The sequence below is a fragment of the Rhinatrema bivittatum genome, chromosome 15 (assembly GCF_901001135.1).
Source record: "Rhinatrema bivittatum chromosome 15, aRhiBiv1.1, whole genome shotgun sequence".
NCBI classification, from domain to species: domain Eukaryota; kingdom Metazoa; phylum Chordata; class Amphibia; order Gymnophiona; family Rhinatrematidae; genus Rhinatrema; species Rhinatrema bivittatum.
Window position 1 is genome coordinate 26,216,234 of NC_042629.1, and position 25,839 is coordinate 26,242,072.

A 25,839-nucleotide genomic window follows, 5' to 3' on the forward strand; every position below is an offset into this window, starting at 1 on the left:
GCAGTAGTCTAATTTGGAGAAAATGAGGGCTTGGAGGATCCTGGTTAGTGTCTTTTCCTCCGCGGCTTGTGTCCCTAGCTGTGATTGAACTCTGTCCTCGAATGATGTGCCTCTTCATCCAGGCCTTGTGTCCCTAGCTGGGATCGACCTCTGTGCTCGACTGCTGCGCCTCTTCATCCCGGCCTTGTGTTCCCACAAGTGTTTTAACTCCGTTGCTGTGCCCGTTCCTGCAGGCCTTGTGTTCCTCTGGGGATAGGGAAATACATACAGTAACTGAGTGTAAGCAAGTATGATTTGCATTGAATACAAGAATGTCAGTATATAAAAATGACAAATAAATATAAAAATAAATGAAGTGCTATAAACTTTTTAAAAAAAGAATATAAATCCATAAAAAAAAAATTGTACTATCCGAGTATCAGTGTTCATCCATGTTCCTACTGGTGTTTTAACTCCATTGCTGTGCCTGCCTGTTCATCCAGGCCTTGTGTTCCCACAGGTGTTTTAACTCAGTGGCGGTGCCTGTTCATCCAGGCCTTGTGTTCCTCTGGGGATAGGGAAATACCTACAGTACCTGAGTGTAATCAAGTCTGACGTGCTAGAAACGTTTTCGAATAAGAATATAAATACATTAAAAAAACACATAATTACTATCCGAGTATCCGTGTTCATCCAGGCCTTGTGTTCCCACAGGTGTTTTAACTCAGTGGCGGTGCCTGTTCATCCAGGCCTTGTGTTCCTCTGGGGATAGGGAAATACCTACAGTACCTGAGTGTAATCAAGTATGACGTGCTAGAAACGTTTTCGAATAAGAATATAAATACATTAAAAAAACACATAATTACTATCCGAGTATCCGTGTTCATCCAGGCCTTGTGTTCCCACAGGTGTTTTAACTCAGTTGCTGTGCCCATTCTTCCGGGCCTTGTGTTCCCACAGGTGTTTTAACTCAGTGGCTGTGCCTGTTCATCCAGGCCTTGTGTTCCCACAAGTGTTTTAACCTGGTTGCTGTGCCTGTTCATGCAGGCCTTGTGTCCCTAGCTGGAATTGACCTCTGTCCTCGAATGATGTACCTGTTCATCCAGGCCTTGTGTTCCCACACGTATTCTTATTTGTGAGAGATCCTAGGCTCCAATTCCTTTGTCATCAGCTGAAGTGCGTAAGTACAGTCTGAATTCACTAGACGCCAACGGAATTCACTAGACGCCAACGATATTCACTGGACGCCAATGTAAACACCGGGTACACACAACTCTAGGGGTGGACCCGTTCCAGGGAGTCCTTCCCTGAACAAGCATGAGGGTGGAGGTGGGCTTTACTGCACACCCACCTGACGGACCATGCCCATACCGCTGCCAATATTCTAGCATGCATCAGAAAGATGCTGGCGAGCTACCAGTGTTTTAACCTAGTTCCTGTGCCTGTTCATGCAGGCCTTGTGTCCCTAGCTGGGATTGACCTCTGTCCTCGAATGAAGTGCCTGTTCATCCAGGCCTTGTGTTCCTACTGCTGTTTTAACTCCATTGCTGTGCCTGCCTGTTCATCCAGACCTTGTATTCCCACACGTATTCTTATTTCTGAGAGATCCTCCAATTCCTTTGTCATCTGCTGAAGTGCGTAAGTACCGTCTGAATTCACTAGACGCCAACGGAATTCACTAGACGCCAACGATATTCACTGGATGCCAATGTAAACACCGGGTACACACAACTCTAGGGGTGGACCCTTTCCAGGGAGTACTTCCCTGCACAAAGGAAAGGGAACTCTCTCCTGGGCCAATTGATAAGAAAAACCACAATTCTGCAGCCAAAAATAGGCTGGAAATCCTTCCCCCATTGACTTTAATGGGCGACATATGTACATATACCCAACTCATTAGATTTTTTTTATGTCCATATTGGCCGCAAGTGGGACCCACTTTCGGACATAAGAAATATGAACATAAAATTTTGCTCTGCACATCCCTACTGCTTGCACACAGAGCTGAAGGGATCTGGCTCCCCCCCGCTTATTCACATAGAACATTGCTATCTGATTGTCCATATTTACTTACAGCACACAGTCTGATATTCTGTGAAGAAAAACTCTCAGAGCCTTGTAGATTGCTTTCAATTCTAGCAAATTTATATGAAGATGTGATTCCATGTTGGACCAAAGGCCCTGTGTAGAGAGATTCTCGTATTGAGTACCCCATCCGCAGAGAGACGCATGAGTGTTAGAATATGAGTTGGTATTGTATTTTTTAAAGATTTTCTTGAGTAAGGTTTTTGAGATGGAGACACCACTGAAGATCTTTCTTCAAAAATTCTGTCACACTGACCCTGTAAGAAAGGAGTTGAATATTCTGATACCACTGCACTCATAGAGACCATTGAGCAATTCTCGTGTAATTTTACCCACGGTACTGAGTGAATGGCAGCCACCATGTGACCTAACATCCTTAGGTAAACTTTGCTGACTCATTGGAATTGGTTATGACATTCTTTACGGCCTTCTGGAAGGAGTTTACTCTGCCTGGATGGAGAAATTATTTCTGAATTCTTGTGTCTAAGATTGCTCCTATAAATTCCATTCTCTAGGAAGAGACTAGAGAAGATTTATTCCAATTTATTAGGAAACCCTAAGAGTGAAGGAGATCCACCATCTCAGAGACATCTGACAATGAGGAGTCAAAGGACTGACTTGCTATTAACCAGTCAAGATATAGAAAAAATGAAATAGGCTGCATCAACTACCAAGCACTTTGTGAAATCTCTTGCAGCAATTGAAAGGCCAAAAGAAAGCACCCTGAAAAGTGAATCTTAAGAACTTTCTGTGATCCTTGCAAATGGGAATATGTAAGGAGGCATCCTTCAGGTCTAACGACATTAACCAATCTCCTTTCCAAATAAAAGGCAACACTGTGCCTAGGGAGTTCATTTTGAATTTTTCCCTTTTTAAACTCTTGTTGAGTTCTCGAAGATACAGTATTGGTCTCATTTCTCCTGGTTTGCTTTTTTGGGTTTTTTGTATGAGGAAGTAGCAGGAGTAGAACCCCCAATGGTATTCTGACAGATGGACCAATTGAATCGCTCATTTTTATAGTAGTACCTGAATCTCCACATTCAGTAACTCCACATGGTGATGGGGGACATACCGGTAATTGTTCGTGTAATGATCTCTTGGAAGAAGTATTTGTAAATTGAGGAAGTATCCCTTCTGAATGTTGGAGAGCACACAAGGGTCCTGAGTGATTTTCTTCCAAAACTTCAGAAAAAAATGTTACTCTCCCTCCCACCTCCAATTCTTGTTTTGGATTGTCAAAAAAACTGAGAAATCTTGTTAACAGATTGGGAAGAGGATAGCAGGTCTACCTCTACCTCTTCCTCTGTTCGAACCTTGGTTAGGAGGATGTTGAAAGGTTTGGGGAAAATGTCTGTAGCTTTGTTGAAAAGGGTATTTCTTCCTTTGATAGTAACTGAATGGCGTCTTGTTAACTGTTGAGCACCTCCTTTGGTGAAATGGGTCGAAGAAGGGTAAAGTCAAGGATTGTAGCATGGTGCAATTATCCTTCATAGTCATGATGGCCTGTTGCACTTTCTTGCCAAATAAGTTGTCACCCAGACAGGGAGCATCAGCAATTCTCTCAAAGAGGTCCTCTCTGATGTTTGAGGATTTTAACCAGGCCAGTCTCCTAGCAGCAATAGCCATTGCTGAAGTCCTAGCAGCCAACTTGAATACATCTTAGGCTGAGCGAGTTAGATGTCCTCTGGCTTCTTCGAGAAGAGAAATATGATTGAACAGTATCTGTGTGTCTTCTTTCAATAAGTGCTTGAAATCCCCCTTAATATCTTGCATCACGTTAAACAAGTATTGAGCCATCTGAATCTGATGAACTGCTATCCTTGCTATTAACATAGCACTATAACCCCCTCACTCCTTTTTTTGTTCACAGGCCATCTAGGCCTTAGCTTGCCGTTTATGGAGAACCTTTTTTATAGGAGGTAAGCAAACTTGCTTTACTCCCCTCACTCAGTCTCTCATCTCTTATCGCCCCTCTAGACTTTCAGTCTATTGCTTACAAAATGCACATCCCCAGGGAGAAACAAAGACCTGGACAGAGAGGGCAGGAGGATGGAAGGTGGAGAGACCAGAGATGAGCAAGCGAGTAGTGACAGAGGAGGCTGGTGGTGGTTTAGGAAGAGGGACCTGGGGGGGGAGAGAACACCAGAGGGATGGAGAGAATGAGAGCGAGAGAAGTGTGGTAGTGGGGAAGATGACTGGGAGAGAGTGTTATGGCTGCAAGGAATAGTGGGAAGGGGGAAGCTGTGATGACTGCAGGAAAGGACTAAGTAACAAGAAGCAATCTTGGGGGGGGGGGGGGGGTTTGTATGAATTAGGACCCTTACCTGAATTCCCAGGAGGATACTGCAGCAATTACCACAGTCACAAAATCACAGCCACTGAGGACCCTGACCATAACTGTTTAATTTAGTTTCTTAATCTTTCTTAATTGCCTAACACAAGTAAATCAAAGTGATGTACAAGAGTTTTCAAATAAACTCAAAACAAAAATATAACAGACAACAAAATTAGTCTAAAACAGAGTTATACAAAAACAAATCACCAACGTGTTTATTTTCTATTTTTTGTTTTAATAATTTATCACAAGTAAATCAAAGCAATATACATTCGTTTTCAAATAAATTCAAAACAAGAAAAAAAAACAGACAATACAATTTTGCTAAAATAGTGTTAAACTAAAACAAATCATAAACAGGAGTTATTAAAAAAAAATATGAACAACCAGGAACTCAGAATAAGATGGGGATGCTAGCAAACATACATAAACTAAACAAAAGAATCTGTTCTATAATTAGTCCAAAGCTTGGGTAAACAGCCATGCCTTACTATATTTCCTGAATTTAGGACAGTCCTCCAGACAGTTAATAGCAAAGAATTCCATAGATGGGGCACCAGGAATAAAAAAAACAATTCATGGCTTGGATCCTTTCTAATCTAATTTCCTTTGGGAAAGTCAGTCTTAGTAATGCATGCTGAGAGGAATGCAAAAATCACATCCTGGCCATAAGTCAAATGAGGAATATCCCAACGCAATGCTCTACAAGTAAGACATAAAATCTTGATTTGTATCGCTAGGTAATTGGTAACCAGCGGAGATCTTGTAATAGAGGAGTGACATGATCTAACCTCTGTTTTTTTTTTTCAAAGAACCAGTTTTGCACTATCTGAAGCCTATAATATTGCTAGATTAGAAGGGCGAAATGTATGCTGTCCTAATTGTAGTGTTCTGCTTTGTTTTAGATCCTGGGATTTATTGCTGCTTCTGTGTGTCCTCCGAGTTGGTAAGTTGTAATAATCTACTAGAAGGGCAATAATCAAAACTATCTTTTGGTTTGCTATTGCCCCTGGAAAAATCTGCAGATATTTTCACCAGATTTTTTTATTTTTTTAGGGTCTTTTTCTGGCCAAAAAAAACATGCATAGTTTAGAAAAAAAAAAAAAAATACGTGTCATTGCTTCCCCAACCTAACCATGACCATGAAAAAGCCTCTATCTAACACTGCAGGTAAAATTACAGACATTGTTGAACACACACAATTTTATCCACATTGAAAATAGCCCACTCTCTAAGAGCCCATTTCCATAAGTAAAACACTTTTACCAACAGAAATGGCTTTGAATATTGTCTTTGAAGCATAATAACTGACATTTGATAGTGATGATGCAGACAGATGGACAGCTACGTGGATGCCCAGGCTGCATTTCACAGATACAGACAGATTTACTATCACCCAGGCTGCCAGCAGACGGACAGTTACACAGATACCCAGGCTGCAGATTAGACAGTCACAGATCTAGACAGACAAGTGCCCCGCCACCCACGCACAGACACAAGTAAGTAGACTTTTTATAATTTGAACAATTTCCCAAGATCACAAATACACACATTACGAACCACATCTACGTCATGCAGGGTTTAAATGCTGCAATTTCCCATAAAACCATTCTAAATATACCTGAATTATCAACATATAATATAAGAAGTGCCATGCTGAATCAGAATCAAAGGTCCATTGAGCCCAGCATCCTGTTCCCAGTTATGGTCAACCCAGATCACTTGGAAGAACTTGGAAGATCTTAATGGGAAAACCTGTTCCCTGTTGCTGGTTCCAAGATGTGGGAGGTGGCAATCCCCAGGCCTGTATGGCTAATAATTGTTAATGAACCTGTCCTCCAGAAACTTGTCCAAAACTTTTTTAAACCTATTTACCCCATCCTCCACAGCTTAACTTTACACCAACTAGAGCATTTTGTAGAATGGTATTTGGAAAGAGAGTGTGGTATCTGGATAGAAGAGATCACATTACCATGCATTAAAAGTTTGCTTACTACATGTGCATCCAGCATGTGTAAAAACATGCTGGATGCACATGTAGTAAGCAAACTTTAGGCCATGGGCTATAGAACCTGCAGTCTTACTCTTTCCTGACATTACTGATCTCAGACTCTGCAATAGGAATCTCACTCATTCTTCCCATCACTGACTTCAGATACTGCAATGGAGACGCTCTTGTTCCTCACACACTTTGAGCAGGCTCACTCATTCTTCCCATCACTGCCCTTGCGCATTATGATGAGGGCTCATTCGTTCCTCACACACTGTGATGGAATCTAGCTCGTTCCTCCAATTGCATACCTCGTACACTGTGATGGAGGCTCATCAGTAGCATGGGATAGATTTAGTTTTTGGGTACTTACCTTTAGGCCATGGGCTATAGAACCTGCAGTCTTACTCTTTCCTGACATTACTGATCTCAGACTCTGCAATAGGAATCTCACTCATTCTTCCCATCACTGACTTCAGATACTGCAATGGAGACGCTCTTGTTCCTCACACACTTTGAGCAGGCTCACTCATTCTTCCCATCACTGCCCTTGCGCATTATGATGAGGGCTCATTCGTTCCTCACACACTGTGATGGAATCTAGCTCGTTCCTCCAATTGCATACCTCGTACACTGTGATGGAGGCTCATCAGTAGCATGGGATAGATTTAGTTTTTGGGTACTTGCCAGGAACTTGTAGCCTGGATTGGCCACTGTTGGAAACAGGATGCTGGGCTTGACCCAGTATGGCAATTTCTTATGTTCTTACTTTTTCCTCCTATCGCCACATTTACACACTGCAGTGGAGGCTTGCTCGTTTGCCTTATTACTGACCTCATACAATGTGATGGAGTTTTGCTCTGTCCTCTCATCGCCCACCTTACACAGTGCAATGGAACCTCAATCATTGATACTGGTATTCTTGCACTGAGATATAATTTTGTTTGCAGTATTGAATATTTCGTACATGAGTTGCTGGTTCAATTAACTTTCAGGACAATTTGCAAAGCAATCTAGGGTTCCAGGGGTGATCTAGGAAACTATAGACTGGTGAGCCTGATGTCGATGCTGGGCAAAATGGTAGAAGCTATTAAAAACAAAATCACTGGTCATATATTTATTTATTTACAGTCATTTATAGACATGGCTTAATGGGAAGACTCAACATAGCTTTAGCAAAGTGAAGTCTTGCCTTACCAATCTTTTAGAGTGTATTGAAGGTGTAAGAACATGCCATACTGGGTCAGACCAAGGGTCCATCAAGCCCAGCATCCTGTTTCCAACAGTGGCCAATCCAGGCCATAAGAACCTGGCAAGTACCCAAAAACTAAGTCTATTTCATGTTACCGTTGCTAGTAATAGCAGTGGCTATTTTCTAAGTCAACTTAATTAATAGCAGGTAATGGACTTCTCCTCCAAGAACTTATCCAATCCTTTTTTAAACACAGCTATACTAACTGAACTAACCACGTCCTCTGGCAACAAATTCCAGAGTTTAATTGTGCATTGAGTGAAGAAGAACTTTCTCCGATTAGTTTTAAATGTGCCACACGCTAACTTCGTGGAGTGCCCCCTAGTCTTTCTATTATCTGAAAGACTAAATAACCAATTCACGTCTACCCATTCTAGACCTCTCATGATTTTAAACACCTCTATCATATCCCCCCTCAGCCGTCTCTTCTCCAAGCTGAAAAGTCCTAACCTCTTTAGTCTTTCCTCATAGGGGAGCTGTTCCATTCCACTTATCATTTTGGTTGCCCTTCTCTGTACCTTCTCCAGTACAATTATATCTTTTTTGAGATGTGGCGACCAGAATTGTACACAGTATTCAAGGTGGGGTCTCACAATGGAGCAATACAGAGGCATTATGACATTTTCCGTTTTATTCACCATTCCCTTCGTAATAATTCCCAACATTCTGTTTGCTTTTTTGACTGCTGCAGCTTACTGAACCGACGATTTCAATGTGTTATCCTCTATGACGCCTAGATTTCTTTCTTGGGTGATAGCTCCTAATATGGAACCTAACATTGTGTAACTATAGCATGGGTTATTTTTCCCTATATGCATCACCTTGCACTTATCCACATTAAATTTCATCTGCCATTTGGATGCCCAATTTTCCAGTCTCACAAGGTCTTCCTGCAATTTATCACAATCTGCTTATGATTTAACTACTCTAAATAATTTTGTATCATCTGCAAATTTGATTACCTCACTCACTTTTAAAATCAGTTCTTTATAATCCAGGAAACTAAGATAAATGGCAACACCAAAAATAAAGTACCTCCAGGTTTTAGAGGAAATAGGGGGAGACCACTAATGAATATTGGAGCGACTAACATAGAACAATCTTCATAGAACATGTTGCTGGAGCTTTGCTTTGGAACAGTCTTCTTGAAGCTTTGTGGAAGGAGGTGTGCTTTAAAACCTTTAAATGGAAGTTGAAACCCTTTCTTTTTGGTCAGACCTTTCGATGACATAATGTGAAATGGATGTTAAGTCTATGCCTGAATCATCTAATGTTTATGCTGTAGTTTTTATTGTTTTATTGTTATTTTTACTTTGCCTATTATTCGTTTTAATGTTTAACTATGTATGTGAAGCTGTAAACTGCTTAGAATTGGAGATAATATGGCTTATAAATGTTTTAATAATAATTATTGTGGTGATTTTGATATGAGTCTCTGCATAATAGAGGATTTAAAGCTTTGAGGCAGAAATCTGAAGCTACCTATTTCAAGCATTTCAATACAGAATCTTGTAAATAGTTATTTTATTTTATTTTAATCTATCTAACCGCCCTTCTCAAGTCCTCTGGACCCTTTACATAGAAACATAGAAATGACGGCAGAAGAAGACCGAATGGCCCATCCAGTCTGCCCAGCAAGCCTCACACATTTTTTCTCTCATTCTTATCTGTTACTCTTAGCTCCTTGTTCTATTCCCCTTCCACCCCCACCATTAATGTAGAGAGCAGTGATGGAGCTGCATGCAAGTGAAATATCTAGCTTGATTAGTTAGGGGTAGTAGGGGCAGTAACCGCCGCGATAAGCAAGCTACACCCATGCTTATTTGTTTTACCTAGACTATGTTGTACAGCTCTTGTTGGTTTTTTTTTTTTTTTTTCTTCTCCCCTGCTGTAGAAGCAGAGAGCCATGCTGGATATGCATTGAAAGTGAAGTATCAGGCACATTTGGTTGGGGTAGTAACCGCCGTAACAAGCCAGCTACTCCTCGCTTTGTGATTGCGAATCCTTTTTTTTCTTCACCCCTGTCGTTGAAGCTATGCAGGATATGCGTGAAGCATCAGTTTTTTTTTTTTGTTTTTTTTTTCCCCCTGCCCTTGAAGCAGAGAGCTATGCTGGAAATGCGTGATGTATCAGTCTTTCTCCCATGCCGATGCAGGAGAGAACCATGCTGGATATGCATGGAAAGTGAAGTATCAGGCACATTTGGTTTGGGGTAGTAACCGCCGTAACAAGCCAGCTACTCCCCGCGTTTTGAGTGCGAACCCTTTTTCTTCTCCTTTGCCGTTGTAGCAGAGAGCTCTGCTGGATGTGTGAAGTATCAGTTATTCTTCTCCCCTGTCATTGAAGCAGAGAGCTATGCTGTATATGCATTGAAAGTGAAGTATCAGGCATATTTGGTTTGGGGTAGTAACCGCCGTAACAAGCCAGCTACTCCCCTCTTTATGAGTGCAAATCCTTTTTTCCATTACCTCTTGCTGTTGAAGCTTAGAGCGATGTAGGAGTCACAGTAAGCATGTGTATGTTTATTTAGTAAGGGTAGTGTGTCAATAGCCATCATTCTGGCGAGTCACCCACTCTTCATTGGTGGCCTCTTGACTTTATGGATCCGCAGTGTTTATCCCACGCCCCTTTGAAGTCTTTCACAGTTCTGGTCTTCACCACTTCCTCCGGAAGGGCATTCCAGGCATCCACCACCCTCTCCGTGAAGAAATACTTCCTGACATTGGTTCTGAATCTTCCTCCCTGGAGCCTCAAATCTTCTTCTACGTTCCCATCCTGTTCCTTCACCTCCTTGTTACATGTAACTTTATTTTTCACTTTCTAAATTGTTTTTATTAATCCCGTTATATGTAAACCGATGTGAGATGCAAATGAATGTCGGTATATAAAAGTTTTAAATAAATAAATAAATAGATAGATTATTCCCAACAAGAATCCACAATGGCCTCCTTCGCATGCGGAAACTAATGTAAAATCCTCTGTGGCCACTGCATCCTACAAGTAGTCACACTAAAAAAAATGCCCTAAATTAGTATCACAAGTCGTATTGTGACTCATGTACCAAACAGGAAAGGGTAACTGTGGAGGGCGTAGTCCTTTTTGTTTCCTAAGCATAGAAGAGTAGGGGAAAGTAGAGGGAAGGGTGCACCACTGTTAGGCCCATTCTCAAGATGCCTTATTGCATTGGCATCTTCAAGGCCGAGAAAAGGGTTAGGGGCCATTACCCTGGCAGGGAGGCTTTGGGGTTCCTCTCACTTGCCCAAGTGGGACCCCGAGGCTGTAGCTAACTAAGGGTGGGGGCACCTCATGGTTCCCATTCATGACCTGGCAGACATGTGCCACTGCCCTATGCCCATGCCTAACTTTATCACTTAAATAAGCGTGACAAGAGAAGGGATGGGTAAGGAGGGCACCAGAGCACCTCATTTATCGCCCACTTGCTTGTAAATTCTTTGATATGGTCAGTGGACACTGCATAATGGTATTCTGCTCGGATCCAAGAGCGCCCCAGTGATCTAAAATGAACCCCACATTCCTCCGGTTTGCCTCCCTTAAGCTTCTCTATTCTGGTCTAATGGATAATCAGCTTTGTAGAGGCTGCGAGGAAGTTTGCTAGGTGGTCCCGGGTTCTTAGATGCAGTGCGTCCATAAATGAAGATGTGAGCTGAAGTATAACCAGAATCATAGGAAGAGTGCTATCAGGAATGCAAAAAATGGCGTTAGGCAAGGATAGTATAGAAAAATGTGATAAACTGTGTCCTCCACCCTACAAAACCTGTATTCCCTTCCAGTCCAGTTCATGTGGTCTAAAAGGCTGCCGGTCGTTATAGCACTATGGGCAATGCAAACAAAAAAAATGGGACCAACTAGCCAACCTCTGAAAAATCCAGTCAACATATAACCTTATGCCAAAGTGAAAATAAGTGTTAGCATTTGGAGCTAGGTTTATACTGAAATATCTGTGCAAATATTTAATCATCAAAATTCAAATTATGTGTGTGTTTGAAACATCTCAATTATGTGCATTTGTAGATTCACACTCCTAAAATTGTTCTGGGGGTAGTATGGGGGAATAAAGAAGTTATTGTAGGGGAACCTAGAACCTGTTTCCTTTAGAAGATTGTTCTATGTTAGTCGCTCTAATATTCATTAGTGGTCTCCCCCCCCCCCCCTATTTCCTCTATAACCTGGAGGTACTTTATTTTTGGTATTGCCATTTAACTTAGTTTCCTGGATTATAAAGAACTGATTGTAATAAAAGTATCTCATATTTTGTTTACAGGTTATGCTTGTATGTCAATTTGAAATGAAAATTAAAAAAAAGGAATGCTAACAGAGAAAGGTTGTGGGAAAAGAAGGGAAGTTCACTGCTTTCAAAAATTGTCTTTACCCCTGAGTACTCAAAAAGGGGGAGGGGGACAGATCCACCCCAATGTCACCAATTTTTAAAGGCTGCACCCTGTCTCAAACAAAAAATTGTGTGAAAAAATACAATTAAAAAAAAAAAGAATTCCCTCTTGATGGTGGAGCTGGCTAGATGACAAACCAAATAGATGAGCACTGCAGTGTATGGAAGGTCTCTCTCTCTCCTGGGGAGCTATCCCAAATGGTTTACTTGGTACTAAACAGAAAGCGGGCCTGGTTTCAGTCTCTTACAGAAATACCACGGTCCATCAGCTTCTCTTTCCCTACCCTATCTCATGTGGCTATGGAAAGGGTTTATGCTTGACTTTGCTGAAAGACTGAAGCAGTTAAGATGAGATACTCAATTTGTGACAAAAGGCAAGGAAATAAACCTTCTCCCTTCTCTGCTGAAATACTCTCTGTGCAAAGTTTAGATTACTTAACTCAGTCTCTTAGGAGGGTGATCTAACCATATGCTCCTGGGCCTGGATAGCTCTGGAAAGGAAATTTCTCAGTTTCTCAGCTCCTGGCTTCTCTGTCCCTTGTTGGGATTTTACATGTAGCTCAGCTATGAAGCAAGAACTTCTATTTGTCTCTCTATTTCCTCAAAGCACAGACTTCTGTCTCTGCCTCTTGATAATTAGTTCTTTAGGGGAAAAAACTGATTGCAGAGCTGCCATGTAGAGTCCTTTCTTCCTGACTCCAACTCCTGGCCATTGTGCACTCATACACAGAAAGAGCCAGCCAAATTGCGCCTTTTCTTCCTTAAAGTTTGTTACTACTGTCGCTGCCTGACATCTCCACTTCACCCTCCTTACCTCTTTGGCGACTCCTCCCGCAGTTGATGGACATCTGGCTGCCACGGTGTCTGCCTGCCGTCTTCTCCGGCATCCCCGGTCTGGCTTGGGCACTGCATCCCACCATGTTAAGTTGCCAAAGGGTGCATGCGCCGCGTGGCCCTAATTCTTATTCCTTCTTTGGCGCAAACCTCAGGGGCGTCCCCCTGTGATGACATCACACATCCCGGATACAAAAGCCTACTCTGTTTGCTAGCTATTTGAGTTAGCAAGGGTCTCCTTACGGATGGGATTCGTTCTCCGTACCTAGCTACTCTGCCTCTCCTTATTGGACTTACTCTATCGGGGTTCCCGCTCCTCGGGGGCCGCTCTCTTTTCTTTCAGGTCACTGTCTGGAACTGGTACACACTCCTCAAAGGCCCATGTTCCCAGACTCGCTGCCTGAGCTCTCTTCTGCTTGGAAGAAACTGCTGCCCTCACCATCAGTGAGTTACCATCTATACCCTCTCAGAGCTGTTCCCTGGAACCAGGTACTTGCTCCTCGAGGGCCTGCCTCTATTCCAGCTTCTGTGTTACCTTCCGGGAGAAACCGCTATGTGAGTAATCAACCAACGAGGCTCCATACCAGAACCCTGTGTATGCTCCACTGTACTCACTATCTCCACTACAGCACAGCTATTGAGGGATCGCTGTTCCAGTGTCCTGAGGGACTACAAGCCCAGCCGGGCTTCATCTCTACTCACTACTGCCACCTCTGGTGGCTTCTCAACTCTGTTTAATAAAAGATAATTCTGTGTTGTGTGTCCTAAAGCTGAGCCTGACCTGTGGCCCCTCACCGGACTTTCCCCCCTCCCTGTGGGCGTGGTCATCTGCCACAGTGTCCAAGGGTCCAACCAAAACCTTACAAACAATAACAAAGTTATAGTTTCTGTATTACATTGTTATAACTGTAAACCAGAGTGAAGGACTGCTCCAAACGTTGGTATATAAAAACACACAAAAATAAATAAAAGAATTGGCCTCCCAGCATTCCTTTGGTTTCCTCCTCTGCTGGCTATGTAGTGCTGTTCTCTTGGCAGGCTAAACAGTACATCCCTTTTCCCAACTTGTTAACAAAGTGAGTGCTGGATGCTGGTTCTTGCAGAACATTTATCATTCACAGACAAGCACACAGGGGCTTTGATGTATTTTTATATTCCTTCACCTTTTGCAGTGACTTACAGTTTCTGCATGGTTTAAAACCCCTTTTTGGCAGATCCAAAACACATCACTCAGATCCAGATGCAGCTCAGTCCACATTGTAAGGCTCCAATACATGATAAGCTTGCAGGGGCAGGAACCTGGTTTATAGTAGTTTGCTACATAAGAATATACCATACTGGGTCAGACTTGAGGTCCATCATGCCCAGTATCCTGTCTCCAAATGGGACTAATCCAAGTCAGAAGTAACTGGCAGCATCCCAAAGACTTGAGCCGGTCCTTCTTTTTCATAATCAGGAATAAGTAGTGTTTTTTCCCAAATAGCTTATAGACTTTTCCTTCAAGAATTTGTTTAAACTATTTTTAAACCCAGTTTCTGTGCTGAGTGGGAAAAAAAAGCCCCATCTCTGATTTGTTTTAAATGTGCAGTTTCATGGAGGGCCTAGTACTATTGGAAAGGGAAAATAACCATTCTTTATGTACATGTTCCACTCCTGATTTTATACATTGTAGCCCCTCTCAGCTGTTCTCCAGGCTGAAGTGCCTGGAAAAGAGATGCACATTTTTAGCCTTATGGAAAGAAGGCTGTTTTCAGACAGCCAGTTTACATATCTAAATCACTGTAAAGGGCTTGGAAAATTGTCCTTGAAGTTTAACTCGCTAAGCATTCTGAAGATTATCTCCTCTGTTCAATCCAAGTACTGTGCAGGCGGTAAACACATTTGAAGGACACTATTTAATTTAATCTTGCCAATTAATTCTTTAAAATGCTATTTCGCCCCACTCCCTTTTTGGGATGAAGAAAAAAAAGATTGCCACATACCAAGAGATGCAATCAGACATCAGGAAACGTGGTAGGAAGGTAGATAAATAGCCTTGGGTATGATAATTATCATTGGCCTGATTAAAAAAGAGCTTCCAAGTGTACCTTAATATGTTGCCTATGGATATTACACCTTTGAAGCTCCAAAAGGATGCACTCTTTGGCACACTATAACATTAAATAGAGTACTGGCAGTAAATCTGAGAGACTGAGATCACACCCAACACCTCCCCCCATCAAAACTGAGTTTTTTTCCTATTACGATGTGTGGAAGCTCTGAGAAAGACAGAGAGCGAGAGAAAAAGCTCACCATATAGTGCACTCACAAAATGGGTATTTGCTGGTTGCCTGGGGATTTTCATTATGGTCCTAAGAATGACAGAAGGCTCTCATCCCCTCCCAGCTTGGCTGACTCTGGTTTGTGCCTGTTCTGTAGTGTGATGGAATGATTTCTGATGTTGAACAGGAAGGGCACACCTCAGTTGGTCTGACTCCTGATAGGCTGTTCATTGTGGGCATAACATTCACATCCTTGCCTTTAGCAATGTAATTTATTTATTTATTTGCTTTTATATACCAACATTCAATATGTGTTGAATGTCGGTATATAAGCATATATATAGAAGCAAAATCTAAGACGGAAAGAAAAAGAATGGAGGAAGAATCCCAACCCACCCTCTCTAACAATATACAAAGCCGCTCTCCACCATTACAGAACAACAGCGCTTCGAACAAAAAGAGAATTCTATGCCCACCGTATCCACGATATGATGTTTGACGCGAAGGCACTATTTTCGTATGTATCTGAACTCACCAAAACTGCTCCCCCTACCATTCCAGACGACACAGCCCAAGCGAAAACCAATGATCTTGCCGTCTTCTTCCAGAACAAAATTTCCAACACCCTGGCTAGATTACCAACCAACCTAAACTCACTGCCTCTGAATACCCTCCACCCACGGAACACAGACATAGGCTTGGATTCCTTTGACCCTACTCACACTTTAGAGATGGAAAACCTGATAAAAAGATTGAAACCTTCGACCCATCCTCTAGACCAGTGGTTCTCAACCCTGTCCTGGGGACCCCACAGCCAGTCGGGTTTTCATGATATCCACAATAAATATGCATGAGAGAAAATTTGCATGTTATGGAGGCAGTGCATGCAAATTTTCTCTCATGCATATTCATTGTGGATATCATGAAAACCCGACTGGCTGTGGGGTCCCCAGGACAGGGTTGAGAACCACTGCTCTAGACCAAATACCTTCCAAATCTCTGATTCTCATACCAGAATACATCTCCAAATATCTAGCCGATATTATCAATTGTTCCCTCTCACAAGGAATATATCCGGATGCTCTCAAAATGGCCACACTCAAACCCTTACTCAAAAAACCGAACCTGGATCCAGATGACCTTAACAACTATCGCCCTATATCAAATCTCCCGTTTGTAGCTAAGATCATGGAGAAAATTGTAAATAAACAACTTTCAAATTATTTAGAAGACCATAATATTCTTCACCCATCACAATACGGTTTTGTTTTGTTTTTTTTTTTGTTTTTTTTTTTTTTATTTTGCACTTTTCAATATTTGATACATTCAAACTTTTTTCCATAAATGCTGGAGTAAGAATTGAACAAACATAGATGTTTTATCCTAAACATTTCCCAACCCAAAAAAGAGCTCAAACTCTAATTCTTTTCCCCATATTACAAAACTAAGGAGGGAGAGTGTCAGAGCAAAATTATTACAATACAGCAATTACAAAACTGTAACAATTATAAAGGAGAGAGATTCTCAGAGATTCCTTCATACACCAACTATTCAATAGATGTTATTATTCAGCCACTATTCCTTGGTTCCTTCGGCTCTCAAGGTATTCAGCTAATGGCTCAGGCTCATAATATACAAATTTTTTCCCTTCAACTTTCAATACACATTTACAAGGAAACCTGACATTAGCTTGAAACCCAAAGGTTCTTGCTTGATTAGCAAGAATTAGAAATTTCTTCCGTCTTGTCTGTGTCTCTGGTGAGACATCCGGATAAAACCAGACTTTTTGTCCCAAATACAGCATAGATCTTTTAGCTAGAAATATTTTAAGCACATTATCTCTTTCTTCCAAATGTTTAAATTTTACCAACAAAGTCCCACGCATCTCTACTTGAGAGCTATACGAGGATTCTATTAACTCCGTCACATTCAATGACACTCCTTCTGATGGTAAATTCCCTTGTGGGGATTTCTCTCCTTTTTTCAAAAAGAAATAAGCCTTTTGAATTACAGGTAACTTTTCTGCAGATATTGATAATATCTCTTGGAAGTAATTTTTCAATTGCTCCTTCGGAGAGGTCATCTTGCATTTAGGAAAGTTTATAATTCGTAAGTTATTGTATCTCAAGGAATTTTCAATACTTTCCACCTTCTTTACAAGCAGATTTTCTCCTTTTATTATTGTAAGTTGCACTTTCTTAATCTGGCTTATGTCTTCTTTTACTTTAATCATCTCAGTAGAATGTTGATTAATTTCTGGAGTTAAATTACTCATAGAAATTTGCATGTCCTTTATATTTGAAGATAGATTTAGTATAACTTTTTGCATAGTCATTATTGCCTGCCATATAGATTCATTCGTGACAACTTTAGGTTTTTCCATCGCTAAGAGAGGAGACAAATTTAAAACTTGAGGTATAAAAATACCTTGATTTTCTTGGCCCCTCGGTGTAGTGGCTATTTCCTTAGCCGGTCCGGCCACTTTTTCGCCGGACCCCGCTCGATTTACTCCACCATTTTCCTCCGCCCGGGGAGAGGAGGTAAAAAGAACCTCCTGATCTTCAGTTATCGCCGTCCCTCCTGTAGCTCCCTCTCCGACAGGGCTCCAATCCAGGGACGCCATCTGTCCTTGGGTAGAGCCAGGGTAAGCAGCAGTGTCGGCGTATCCCTTCTAAACTGGCTATCAGACATAGGTATTACAGGAGCAGCCCTTAGTTGGTTCGACTCCTTTCTTAGCAATAGAGGCTATAAGGTTAAAATCAAGAACAAGGAATCCTCTCATACCAATGCCCCATTCGGAGCCCCCCAGGGCTCCTCCTTATCGCCTACAGTGTTTAACATATACATTCTTCCTCTCTGCCATTTACTCACAAACCTGAAACTCAAGTTCTATATTTATGCAGATGATATTCAAATTTTAATCCCAATATCCAATTCACTCAAATCAACACTCAAGTTATGGGACTCTCATCTGCAAACGATCAATCATCACCTCTCAAGCCTCAATCTGGTGCTCAACACTTCCAAGACAGAACTATTACTAATCAGAAGGCGGTCCCTTTCAACACCAGCTGCAGACCAACATACAAACATCCCACGCTAGAGATCTTGGAGTCATTATTGATAGTCACCTGAACCTAAAGCAATTTATAAAACACACTACAAAGGAGTGCTTTTACAAGTACTCAAACTCAAACCGCTCCTATTCCATTATGATTTTAGATCTGTCCTCCAAGCCATTCTGTTTTCCAAAATCGACTACTGTAATTCCATTTTGCAAGGACTCCCGGCCTCTACTGTAAAACCCCTCCAGTTACTCCAAAATGCAACCGAGAATTTTGACGAATACCAATCGGAGAGCGCATATCTCTCCCATTCTAAAAGATCTTCACTGGCTCCCAGTACAATTCAGGACTCTTCATAAATCACTTACAATTATCCACAAATATATTCACCATCAGACCCCCCTTGATCTGCTACACCCCCTCAAACTGCACTCAACGGCTAGACCTTTAAGGGATGCCTACAAGGGATCCTTACATGTACCTCCTATTAAAGTTGTACAACACTCAAATATCAGAGACCGGACATTCTCCATCACAGGTCCCTCCATCTGGAACGCCATGCCTCCGGACCTCAGGCAGGAATCTTGTCTACTAACTTTTAAAAAGAAATTAAAGACATGGCTGTTCTGCCGAGCCTTCCCAGACACCAGTCCAACAGCCTGACTTAAAACTGTTCTAGCAATTATGTATATAAACAAGCTCTAAATCATGTATATAAATTATTATGAGGACGCTTACAAGTTATCATGAGGACTGCTCCTTGCCTCCCTCATATACTCCATTGTATATTATACTCTTTCTTCGTGCCCCTTCTTATTACCTACTCCAAGTTAACACATCCTTGTTATAATGTAACTTTATACTCCTTCAAATCGTCTCTTGTTATTGGTTGGTTATAGTTACTGCTTGTTCGATGTAAACCGAGTTGATTTGATTTGTATCAAGAAAGTCGGTATATAAAAGTCTTTAATAAAAAAAATAAAATGTGTTATCACATCGGTTTACATGGAATGAGATAAGTGGGTTACATTGTAACAGGGTGTGGAACTTGGGGAACATAACGGGGGGAGAGTAATTTAACAAGCTATTAAAGGATAACTTTATCTCTTTTCATCATTTAGGTATATAGAAGCTTAACATTCTGCGTTAATTGGGTTTCCGAATATGGCTTGAGTCTGTGGAGGGGGGGGAGGGGGTGTAAGGGAGAAGGTGGAGGGAAAGGAGAGGGGCGGGGAGAGGGGCGGGGAGAGGGGGAATGGGAGGGAGTGAGATGAGTGTTGGCGGTCCTTAGTATGTTGCAAAGGCTTTTTTGGAAGAGCCATGTTTATAGCTTCTTTTTGAAGGTTTGTGTCGTTGGTTCAAGTCTTAGGTCTGTGGGGAGGACGTTCTGTAGGGAGGGTCTGGCTATGGAGAGGGCACGTTCCCTGGCTGAGCTGCGGTGGGCTAGTTTTGGGGAGGGGATGGTGAGAAGGCCGGTGTCTGTGGAACGTAGATTCCTTTCTGGGGTTTGGAAGTGTAGCGCGGGATTCATCCATTCTGCTTTGTTGCTGTGTAGTGCTTTGTGGATGAGGGATAAAGGTTTTGTATTGGGTGCTGTAAGGGATCGGGAGCCGGCGGAGTTCTTTGAGAATTGGGGTGATGTGATCCGACCTTTTGCTGCTGGTGAGAGATCTTGCTGCTGCGTTTTGTAGGCGTTGAAGTGGTTTGAGGGTGGAAGCTGGTAGGCCTAGGAGTATGGCATTGCAGTAGTCTAGTTTGGAGAACCAGGAGAGCTTGTAGTGCCGTTCTGTAGTCTTGTGGGTGTAGGAGGGGTCTGGGGGGTTTTTTAGGACTTGGAGTTTGAAGAAATTGAAATGGGGAGGAGGGGATGATGTGCTGGGTTTTATCGGGCTTGCTGGAAAGTTTCAGAGATTACTGCTGTGTTACTCCTAGTTATCATTTGTAGACACGCACCGTGCTGTGACGCTTGTGTCCTTTCTGTGCAGGTGCCGAGGAGCAGCAGACAGAAGTGGTGGGCACCGTCGGGGAGTCAGCAGTGCTCCACTGTTTTTTCAAGCTGCCCCCGAACTTCCCGCTGGACCGGCTGCGGGTGTACTGGCAGACTCCGGATGACAAAGTGGTGTACGCGCTGCTCTCGGGGGCTAACGGCGACGAGTTCCAAGCCTCTGAGTACCAGGGCAGGGCCCGGCTCTGGCAGGAGAAGCTGCAGGAAGGGGATTTCTCTCTGCTGCTCTCCAACCTCCGCCTCGATGATAGCCAAACCTACAGGTGCATCGTGCTGATGAACGAGACCAAATTCGAAATGAAGGACCAGAGTTCCATCACCCTGAGCGTGGGAGGTGAGGACACGAAGCCCGCACTGACCGCCACACCCCCCCCCCTCTCTGTGCCCCCCCCCCCCCCCGAGCATGGGAGGTGAGGACACGAAGCCCGCACTGACCACCACACCCCCCTTCTCTGTGCCCCCCCCCTGAGCGTGGGAGGTGAGGACACGAAGCCCACACTGACCCCCACCCTGAGCGTGGGAGGTGAGGACACGAAGCCCGCACTGACCGCCACATCCCCCCCCCCCTCTGTGCCCCCCCCCCCCCCGAGCATGGGAGGTGAGGACACGAAGCCCGCACTGACCACCACACCCCCCTTCTCTGTGCCCCCCCCCTGAGCGTGGGAGGTGAGGACACGAAGCCCACACTGACCCCCCACCCTGAGCGTGGGAGGTGAGGACACGAAGCCCGCACTGACTGCCACATCCCCCCCCCCTCTCTGTGCCCCCCCCCCCCCGAGCATGGAGGTGAGGACACGAAGCCCGCACTGACCGCCACACCCCCCCCCCCCTCTGTGCCCCCCCCCCCCGAGCATGGGAGGTGAGGACACGAAGCCCGCACTGACCGCCACACCCCCCCTCTCTGTGCCCCCCCCCTGAGCGTGGGAGGTGAGGACACGAAGCCCACACTGACCGCCACATCCCCCCCTCTCTGTGCCCCCCCCCCCGAGCGTGGAGGTGAGGACACGAAGCCCGCACTGACCGCCACATCCCCCACCCCTCCAACCTCACATTGCCACCTTACATGCCCCCCACCTCTCCAACCTCACATTTCCACCTTACATGCCTCCCCCCACCCCTCCAACCTCACATTGCCACCTTACATGCCTCTCCCACCCCTCCAACCTCACATTTCCACCTTACATGCCTCCCCCCACCCCTCCAACCTCACATTGCCACCTTACATGCCTCTCCCACCCCTCCAACCTCACATTTCCACCTTACATGCCTCCCCCCACCCCTCCAACCTCACATTTCTACCTTAAATGCCTCCCCCCACCCCTCCAACCTCACATTGCCACCTCACATTTCCACCTTACATGCCTCCCCCCACCCCTCCAACCTCACATTTCTACCTTACATGCCTCCCCCCACCCCTCCAACCTCACATTTCCACCTTACATGCCTCCCCCCACCCCTCCAACCTCACATTTCCACCTTACATGCCTCTCCCACCCCTCCAGCTTTTCCTATTTTCCCCCCTCCTTTCTTCCTCATCATATTGATTCCTCCCACCTCCCTTTGTCTGTCCCTTCACTGCCTGTTTCTGTCCTTCCATCTGCCCTTTTGCCCCTTGACTCTTATGGGTTTTGTACTTCTGGAGGTTGGAGCTGAGCCCCCAGAGTGGACGGAGTCAAACCTCTGAGCTTGGCTGGAGCCCTGGGCTGCTGGGCCAGATCGTGTCATAGACTCTGGACAGAGTTGGGCCTCTGTAGTGGGTTGGGAGTTGAACCAGGCAGCTGTGGTGTGCTGGGGCGTAGGACTCCTGGGCTGGGTTTTGTAGCACACTTGAGCCTGAGTCAGGCCCCTGTGATTGACTGGAGACTTGGACTATTGGGTGGAATCTGTAGTAGACTTGGACTTGGGTTGGGCCTTTGCAGTTGGCTTGGGGCATTGTACTGCTAGGCAAGGCCCCTGTGCTATATATGTTTTGTGGAGCACTACAATCCGCATTTTCTTTTTGTTTGTCTCTTACTCCCAGCCATGCTAACAGTTGTGTTATGGTACTTTCCTCACAGCCAGTTACAGGCAGCCAAATCAAAGCAGCCCTGAGCTGAGTGAAGTGGAGTTTGGTGAAGAGGTGACTTTCAACTGCAGCTCCAGCAAAGGCTATCCAGAGCCAAAAGTTCACTGGACAGATGCCTTTAAAAGCAGCCTCCCGCCTCATTCAGTCTCCTTCGAAAGAGACCTTGACCACTTCAGCGTTTTCAGCATGCTCAGGCTGAATGCAACCTCTGACCTGAATCTCAGCTGCATTATAGAGAACCAGCTTCTGCAGGAGAACGTCACAGCCAGGCAATGTAAGCCGCAAACTCCCCTGGGCTTTGGGAGGACAATTTTTAAAGTTATTTAGCTGTTGGGAGGGTTGTTTAGGTAATGGGGCGTGAAATAATCCATGCACATTTGGGGCCCCCGATATTCAGCCCCACTTAGCCGGATATGTTTGGACTTATCCAGCTAAGTGGCATTGTTTGCATACTTGGGCAGATAAATATTTGTCCGTCCATGTGGTGGGTGGGCCATGGAAACTGACACACAAATTCATTCATTGAATTCTTCAGGTGTCATGACACACACACTACTTATCCAGCTAACTTATTTATTTATTTTATTTATTTTGAACTTTTATATACCGACATTCATGTGGAGAATTGCATATCATATCGGTTTACAGTGAAACAGAAACATTGCAAAAAGCATTACATAGAACAGGGGTTACCTAGAACTAGGAACACGGGCATAGAACTAAGCTAATTATTAGAAAAACTGTCAAATGAACTTAGCTGGATAAGTGGCGATATTCAGATTTATCCGGCTAACCAAGTCATTTATCATTTCGCATTAGGGCCTAATGCCCGGGTTAAATAGTGCAACGCACACTAGTATGCAAATTTTGCATTTGCTATGCAAGTGGGAGGAGTTTGGGCACAATTAATAGTAATGAGCAGCCTCTAACGTGGAATGCTATAGAGTAAAGTACAGTAACGCGGGTTTTAATGCCAGAAATAACTGCACCTTTTTTCGTGCGTTGTGCCCACACCCGCGTTAGCCCCGTGCGTTTCCGGGGAAAAGGTTTATATCGCACATGCCATTCAGAGAGAGCAAGAGCGAGAGAAAGAGAGAGCCTATGTATAGAAAGCAATATGTCACTCTATTTATACCACTGTAAAGGGGGGGCACTTTTAACTCTGTTTGGGGGAGGGTTATATACACAGTCAGAGGTACGAACAGTAAAGCTGGCATCTCTGAAGATTTTCTGTTTGAATCGATGAAAGGTACAAGAGGAGTTGATTTGTACTATGCACTCTCTACCTAGCTTGTTCTCTCTCTATATTCAGCAGTGGCGCCGCACCACTGAATATTCCAGGTATGTTTTTCTGACTAACTTGTTCAGCCGGATAGTGGCTGAATATGGACCTTTTGATTATTGAATGTATGTTTACTATTTCTTCTCCAATAAGCCAGTTGCACAAATTGCAGCTACAGATGCGTTACACTTTTAGCGCATGTACATTGTAGGAAATTTTCTAAGGGAAACTATTTGGGAAGATTCTCTTACAACACTGCATACTAGGAATAAAAGCTGAAAGTGTCCACATACATTCTCTGTACCGTGAGCTACGCTATTCTAAATTGCCTCCTCTTTGTTTATATGTGTGGACAGTGTGCAAGAACTTGCTTCAGGGTTCTCATAAAGTCCTAGCCTATGCTAAAACTGCCCTGCAAATATGAGATTAATGCTGCAGAGTGATAGTCCGATCTGAGCAAAGGTCATGGCAGGCAGCAGAACGGGTAACAGGCCAGAGGTCAGTGCAGGCAGCAGTCAGTGGAAGGTCAGGGGCCAGGCCAGAGTCAGGATCCAGGTAGTCAGTCCAAGACAAACAAGACAGACAAGGCCAACAGGACAAGCAAGGAAGGAAAACAAGCAGGGCCAGGAGCAAGGGTAGACAGGCAAGGAAGGACAACACAAGGAAACAAACAGGAACACAGAACAAGACAACCTAAAGACAGCAAGGCACACTGGAACACAAGGGTACCAGGAGACCTGTTGCTGAGGCGCTGGCTGATTGCAAGAAACATCCTTATATACTCCTGGAGGATGTGACATCATCAGCCAGTGCCACAGGAAGTCACGGCTAGGGGACCTATAAAGGCAGTCCAGAGTTAGAGGAAGTTCTGTCCTGGGTCTTTGGAAGAGCATGCTGCCAAAAACTATGCTGAAGTCGCTTTGGATCAGAGATGAGGAGCTTATCATGTGGAAGTTAGCAAAAGACGATGTTTCACAACATATTGCAGATATTGTCAACTTATCTCTCTCTTCTGGAAAGTTACCAGGAACACTCAAATGTGCATCTATTATTAGCTAGATACTTCATTTAGATGCAGCTCCAGCACTGCTATCTACATCGATGGCGGGGGTGGAAGGGAAATAGAACCAAAAAGTTACTTACTCTTGTCCCTTATAACAGATAAGTGTAAGCTTACTGGGCAGACTGGATGGACCGTTTGGTCTTCTTCTGCCGTCATTTCTATGTTTCTATAATCCCAAAAAATACAAATAGTGATCCTACTGATTTCTCTAATTTCAGGCCAATATTTTCATTACCATCATTTTGCTAATATTATTGAATCAGTAATTTTACAACAACTCACCAACCATTTTACTGACAGTTCAGTTTTTGATCCATAACATGGTTTCAGACAAGGTTTTAGTACAGAAATATAATTATCCTCATTTAATACAATCAGCCATGGCTTTGACTCAAATATTTATTTATTTATTTATTTAAATACTTTTCTATACCGAAGATCATGTACAAGTACATATCGGTTCGGTTTACAGTGAACCAACAGTTGGAAATTACATCAAACAATAAAAACATAATTTAACTAAACCTTGTACAGCAAACAATAAGAACATAATTAACAAAATTGTACTAGAGTAGAACTGTAGTTGAACAAGCATAACGAGTGGAATATAGGGAATATCGAAAAAGGGAAAAAAAATGATAATCAGCACAGGGAGTACATTATAGAGGTTACGGGGAACTTCGATCGGTTAGACACGATTGAACCTAAGTTCTAAAAAGTAAGGACAGGTATGGGACTTTAAGTAAATGCTCTTGAGAAGAGCCAGGTCTTCAGTTTTTTTTTGAACGTCCGCAGGCAGGGTTCTGTTCGGAGTTCCGAGGGCAGATTGTTCCATTGTAATGGTCCTGCAATTGAGAATGCTCGTTTCTTGAGAGCTGACTTGGCCGGGGGAACATAGAGTGTACCTAGGTATGTTGTTCTCATTGGTCTGGAGGTTGAGTGATGTTGCAGGGGGAAGGATAGTTCGAGGGAAGTTAGAGAGTGAATCGTTTTGTGGATCATAGCACTTTATACTGAATTCTGTATTTGATAGGGAGCCAATGTAAATACATAAGGACAGGAGTGATGTGGTCTCCTCTACCGGTGTTGGTCAATATTCTTGCTGCAGAATTCTGTAGCATTTGCAATGGTTTGGTTGTGATAGCTGGGAGGCCGATTAGAAGAGCATTGCAGTAATCTATTTTTGAGAATAAGATGGCTTGGAGAACTGTTCGG

The 25,839-nt window shown here is 43.5% G+C and overlaps 1 protein-coding gene across 2 annotated transcripts in view; it reads left to right on the forward strand.

The window, feature by feature from the left end:
• LOC115076773 (CD276 antigen-like) overlaps positions 1–25,839 on the forward strand; it is an 88,391-nt gene that overhangs the window by 34,377 nt on the left and 28,175 nt on the right. For both annotated transcript variants that reach the window (XM_029578636.1, XM_029578637.1), the window contains exons 2-4: positions 5,305–5,345; positions 20,195–20,548; positions 22,272–22,553. In XM_029578636.1, the coding sequence (XP_029434496.1) occupies positions 5,305–5,345; positions 20,195–20,548; positions 22,272–22,553 (677 nt within the window). The remainder of the gene's footprint in view (positions 1–5,304; positions 5,346–20,194; positions 20,549–22,271; positions 22,554–25,839) is intronic.